Source organism: Thunnus albacares, chromosome 16 (genome assembly GCF_914725855.1).
Source record: "Thunnus albacares chromosome 16, fThuAlb1.1, whole genome shotgun sequence".
Lineage (NCBI taxonomy): Eukaryota > Metazoa > Chordata > Actinopteri > Scombriformes > Scombridae > Thunnus > Thunnus albacares.
In genome coordinates, this window is record NC_058121.1 from 17745082 (window position 1) to 17751081 (window position 6000).

General features: G+C 39.4%; 1 protein-coding gene across 1 annotated transcript in view; it reads left to right on the top strand.

Annotated features, from left to right (window-relative positions):
• Window positions 1-3902, top strand: part of syndig1l (synapse differentiation inducing 1-like) — a 36123-nt gene extending 32221 nt beyond the window's left edge. Inside the window, exon 4 of the mRNA XM_044330043.1 lies at window positions 1027-3902. Coding sequence (XP_044185978.1) covers window positions 1027-1185 — 159 coding nt within the window. The 3' untranslated portion in view covers window positions 1186-3902. The remainder of the gene's footprint in view (window positions 1-1026) is intronic.
• The last annotated feature ends 2098 nt before the right edge of the window (window positions 3903-6000 follow it).

Sequence of the window (6000 nt, forward strand, 5' to 3'; positions counted from 1 at the left end):
TCTGTGCCTTTTTGAATCACCAAACCATTTCTAAGAGTCATCAGAGGAAGGACCAATTCCATAAAAAACCGAGAAGAAAAACATAGTGACTCTGGTCTTGTTCATAATCTCAATTCAATTTCTCTAGAGATGGGATTTTTAGTTTAGACGGTGCAGGTGATTAAAAACAACAGATAGTGTTTTGTTTTAGTGTTATGGTTTTAATAGAGGTTAAACATTTGTAACAGCAATGCACTTCATGCTGACAAAGTCATTTCACAGGACAAAATAAATTATTCACAATTTCAACATTTTGATTGCAAGATTGTCAGTCATGTGTGATACTGTGTTCCAGTGACAAGAAGGACTTTCAGTTTTATACTAGTGTTCGAAAGCAATTCTTATATAAGCAGAACAGTTAACACAACAACACAGAGAGGATCTATATGTGCCTATAGTGGGCTGTAAAAATGCACTATAACTTTAAATACACAGTAACTGGGTCATGCTGATAAAAGGGTTGTTGAAGAATAAAACCTCTCCATGCAAAAAAGCAATGTTAGTACACAATGAACCTGCTTATTAAATAACCAACTTCAAGATTTTTTTTTTTTTTTTAGCTTTTACTTGTGAATATAAAGTAGTTGTTGACAATTTTTCTCATTTACTTGAGTCTTGAAAGATGTAGCATAATCTCTCCTGCTCTTTGTTGAGTTTTTTTATGACAAATTTTGATAAATCTGCTTTAATCATGTGCCATTTATCATTCAGTGCTAGCAGGTCATATGACCGTAACCTCAAGTCCTTGACATTTTCACACTAATTGTCATTTTTTAGTCCTGCCATGCATGATGAGCTCTCCTGGGTTACACTGAGCTGCTTGTTCAATATTCCCATCCTCCAATTCCATTTCCTTTTTTTTTCACACTGCCACAGAAATAATAAACAGCTTCTGAAACTGTGGTTCTTTTGAGAAATGAGTTCTTTCTCCTGAGGACCCCAATCTCTATCTGACTTTCTTCTTTTCTTGCATTTTCTCTTTTCCAGACCACCAAGGCGGTGCACAAAGGTGACTTTCCACTGGCCAACATCGCCTCCCGACGCGCTTTGTTCCTAGCTGCCCTCTCCATCACTATAGGCACTGGTGTGTATGTGGGGGTGGTGGTTGCTCTCATTGCCTACCTTTCGAAACCAGGACACATATAGCAGCCGCACTTTCCCGCCACACACTCCAGGGAGCCCAGGAAGAGAACCTCTCGGGAACGGCATTGCTCCTGCAGGTTTCAAAGAAAGTTTTTTGGAGATGTACAGTTTTTCCCTCCACCTTCCTTTCTTTCCAGTCTTCTCTCCCCACAGGCCCTCTGTCAACCGAGATTAGCCACAGTGACTGGAGAGAGGTCAAGCTGGAGGGTGAGAAGAGGGGGAATTGGGGATAGACTAAGTTTTTTCTTTTTTTTTGAGGCAGGGAGTGGGTTTGAGTAATGGAAGTATTCCATGGTGGAGCCCAGTTTGCATCCCATTGACATAAATCCCTGTTGGCTTCATCTTCTTATGGTTGGCTGTTTTTTAACTTCCAAGACCCCTGCAGAGACTTTGAGGAGAAAAAACTGAGACAATATTAGTTCCTTAAACTTTTGAGCAATTAGCAGAGGTCGAAGAGAGTTAGAAATCAACACAGTATCACACTCAAACCACGTGTATGTTGTCTGCAGTAAAACCCAGAGCGTCTCTGTGGAGTCCTGTCTCCTCCTGTTTCCCGTCATCTCAGTTTGCCTCCCAGGACAGTATTTAACGTACCGCGTTAATCCATCTTGACAAAGGAGTGCTTACATTTCCAGAGAAACTTTCAAAATGTACAGAACTACTGTGCTGACAATAATGTTATCATTAAAGAATAAAACTCTGAGAGGTGGAAAAAAAATGATCAAATAAGATTTGCAGAGACTGTTTCTTTCTCATCGAACAATATGCAGTGGCATGAATTACAAGAATCTCAAGCCTGTGCTTTACCTCTAAGAGGGCGTTACTATCCAACCATTGAAGACCTGAAATCTAACAAAATCATACCAGACAGGGTTTGCCTATATGAATACAAATGTGTTTTGTTTTTACGTTTGTCTTTTTGCGCTCCCTGCTGTCTAAAGGCACCTTGATTAATCTCGCTTTAAGTAATGTTCATTTATAGCCTTTGAAGTAAAGCACAGATGTGCAGTGGCCAGATGGTCAGAAATTCAGGGGAACGGTGTCCAGCGTCTCACACGTTTGCTGCATGTTTCTGGATGCAGCAAACGAGGATGTTATAAATGTTATAAATCAGGTAGATAATGTCATTAAAAGGCAGGCCTTACGTATCCTCTGGGGCTGCACATATAAACAAAAGTGTTACAATCTGACAGCTTTGAATTTAGCTGTGATCAGTTATTCTTTGCATGACTCTAGCTATGCCAGCAGTATACTGCTACGCATGATTGATTGGATTTAGAACTTGTTTTTGTCAGATCATAAAAAAAAAGTTTCAATTAAAATTGATCAGGCTGTGAAGGGGGTCATATTTTGGGCAGTATTTTAACCAACATTCCTCAATTCAGCTATTAACACAAATAGCATTCTACAGTAATAAAATGCTGAGACATTTCTATTTGTTTCCTCACACTTTTTCAAGAATTCCCACGCAAGTTTGGAAACAGACACTCATGCAGACAAATTCATTTAATCTTTCTATGAAGGGCTTATTGATTACTGATGTTTTGGTTTGTGTTTCTTTTAAATAATGTAAAATTAAAGCCAGGCAGATGCTAGTTCAAGCAGTGAAGCCTCAAGAGGTGACATTATACACTTGGTTTCCCTGCACACGTCCCGCATTAGTCATACCTGACATTTATGGTGCACAATTAGCTCCCCGTAATGGCTTTTTCTGAAGGAATGTGTACTGTCTGGAGCATAGCCCTAAAATAGCACAACCACATTAATTTCACTAATAAGCCCACTTTTGGCATCACCGCTTGCAGTCAGACCCTGCAAGTAAACAATCCATTTACACATCCCCAGCTCTGTGAACATTTTAAAATAAACATGTAAGTCAGTTCTCTTGTGCTAATGAAGAGTGAATATTGCCCATATTTTCCACGAGGGGACATTTCAAAGTGTGCTTTGCTTAAATAAAAACTGCAGCTACGACTTCAAGCTTTTTTTTTCTTTTTTTCTTTCTTTTTTTTTTTTGCTGCCTTTGTGAGTAAACATCCAGTTGTCTTTTGATTAAAGGCAGTCAGATAAAGACCTCAATGAGCTGAACGCTGATTGATTTCTAGGCATTTGCTCGGAGCCATCACATTCACCTCATTGAGTATCTGGTCATCTGAAAAGCTCGTTATTCCTGGTTATTACACTGTATATGTTTGGCCTTTTAAACGCTGACCCCTTCTGACCACATGTTCCAGTGTTAACTCATGATTCCACAACAGTGTGCGTACAAATCATGACCATCACTGTAACTAAACTAAAAGACTCTGTATGTTTGCTTTCATCTCTTGGAGAACGTTTTATCGCTGATAATGATGAACATGCTTTGTGTTATGTAGCGTGCCATTCAAATGATGTATTTTTATCTGGCTTCTTTGGCAACCTGGTATTGTGCGATGTGTCACAACAGTATGTGGTTTTCAATGCTTTTTTTTTTTTCCTCACTGTGATGAGCTGATGTACACATCCACGCGACAAAGACATTTGCTGATGCGTTCCTCAATGCCAGGGTGATAGTGTTCTCTCTGTGTCGTGCTCTTAAGCCGAAATTAAAGAAGAAGACTTCTGTTTTTTTAATTTACATTTCTGTTTTGGGATTATTTTTTTTGTGTGTGTGAAGGCAACATGTACATAATGCAAATAAAGACATGTTCAAATGTAATGACAAATAAATCAGAAAGGAAGGATGGCCTTTCTTAAAAGCAAAATTTGTTTTTCTCTGTGGTTTATATAACATGACGGTTCAAATCTGAAAAAAAAAAAAAAATCTCCACAGCCTGAGAGAATGAGCTGAGTAATTGAGATGCTTGAGTTGTCCTTAAAGCAAAGGCAAACAGACTGAGTCATGGAGTGTAGGTGGTTTTGCCAGAAAAAGTCGGAGGAGCAGCTCAGAAATTTGTAGCTGCGGTGCTCTCATAGCTGCGTGCAGCAAAGTACACCTTTCTTTGTGCTGTCACCATCATGGTCATTGAGCATAAATGTAGAGCTGCACTCTGCTCAACGTTACATGTCACACTGAACAATAAAAGTACAGGACAAACTGACATTTCACACTGTGCCTTAATATTATACTGATAGCTGCATTCACACAGTCTAACAGAGCAGCGATTATGTTTTAGTGTGCTCGGATTGTCAGGTATGCAGCCTATTATCTGCAAAACACTGAACACTCTTCACAAAATCCTCCCATGAAGGAAGTGAACTCTGAGTTAATTCTGAGGTGTGGTAGGTAGGTTGAACATAGCTGGGGTGTACATGCAACAGCAAGGGGTGCGACTGCAGCACCAGCTGGAGAAGAGCTCTCATTACAGGAGTGAGTAAGGAGTGAGTCACATGCTGATGTCTTTGTCAGTGAACAAGCAGCAGCACAATAGACAGTGTAGAGATGCTTGCCTAGTCATCAGGGGTGAAAAATGCTCCTATAAAACAAAACAAAGAGCATGCTCCACTTTTTTTTTTTCCACCAGGATATGCTAAACAGGCAACGCTCAACACCACTCAGGCAGATTGAATTAATAAGCACTACAGATCAAAAGAAGACTGTTGTGTTTCTCAGCGTTCAGTGAGTTTGCCTGAGCAAACAAGACAGTGTGCAAGAAAAATATTTTGCTCATCTTCTGGTGTTCTGTCTGATTTGTGCAAGAGGGATTTCATATGCTCCCTTTAAAAATAATTTGTGAATTTATAAATATTCTTCAGGAAAAGGCCCTGTTATTATAAAGTTACAAATAGAATCATCACAGTTTTTCATATCAGAATATAGAGCGTTTTATTTTTAGCTTTTGGTGTCTTCTCCTCTCATCTGTGAATGAGTCAGTTCTAATAATGTCAACAACTACTTCTTCATGCCTGCAATGGTGGATCATGCCAAAAATTATCACGAGAAAGAAATGAGCCTGATTCTATTTGCTCACGTGAAGTTTCTAACTGGAAGCTGCAACACCAGACTACAGGTCTTTTTCTGCAAGTGTAGTTTTTGAGATTGGTTATTGTATTTCACTCAAGGATGGTGCAATACCCTGGAAACCTCCACTTTATGAGCTCTCACTCCTGCCCACACATGACAGAAACTGCAAGTCACTGGAGTTTTATTGCTTTACGGTTATGTTGTTCACAGGTGGGTTAGGCAAAAAGAGGTCTGGAACTGCTTCCACACACTGTGATACAATTTGTGTTTTAATTACAGCCTGCATGCCACATGTTCCTCATTGATTGTTTTCTGAGTCAGATTCATTTCTGACCGTTGTTTTCACCACAGTAAACATTCACTCTGTTTTTTTTTTTTTCTGCAGAGGTGACGTGACAGTCATTTGAAACAGGAAGAAAGAGACAGGAATGGAAAGAGACTGAATTTGAATGCAAATGTTATAGATTTTTTTTTTGCAGGAAATTATATTGTTTTCCCAAGCTGCCAAAGGGTGTGTGTGACACATAGTAACCCAGAGGTTTCAAACTCCCCTTAAATGTTTTTGATTTCTGTTTGGGGAGATAAAGTGCCTTCAGGGCACCCTTTGAGGATTTCATACTAGGGAGAAAGTTGAGAAAAATGGAAAATGAAAAGCAAGCAAGTAGCCTCCACCCACCGAAGTCACTCCAAGCAATGTTTCCCCAAAGCTGTAACATAAGAAGCAATGCAAATCATTTTTCAGGTAGCCATACTTGGTTAACCTATTGGATGTTAGTTGATGCATGATGTTGCCTTAGTTTTTCTTTATTGATTTGGTAAGTGTGATGGAAATCTGGAGCTGTGATTCAGAAAGTACCAGGGAACCTTGGATGTCT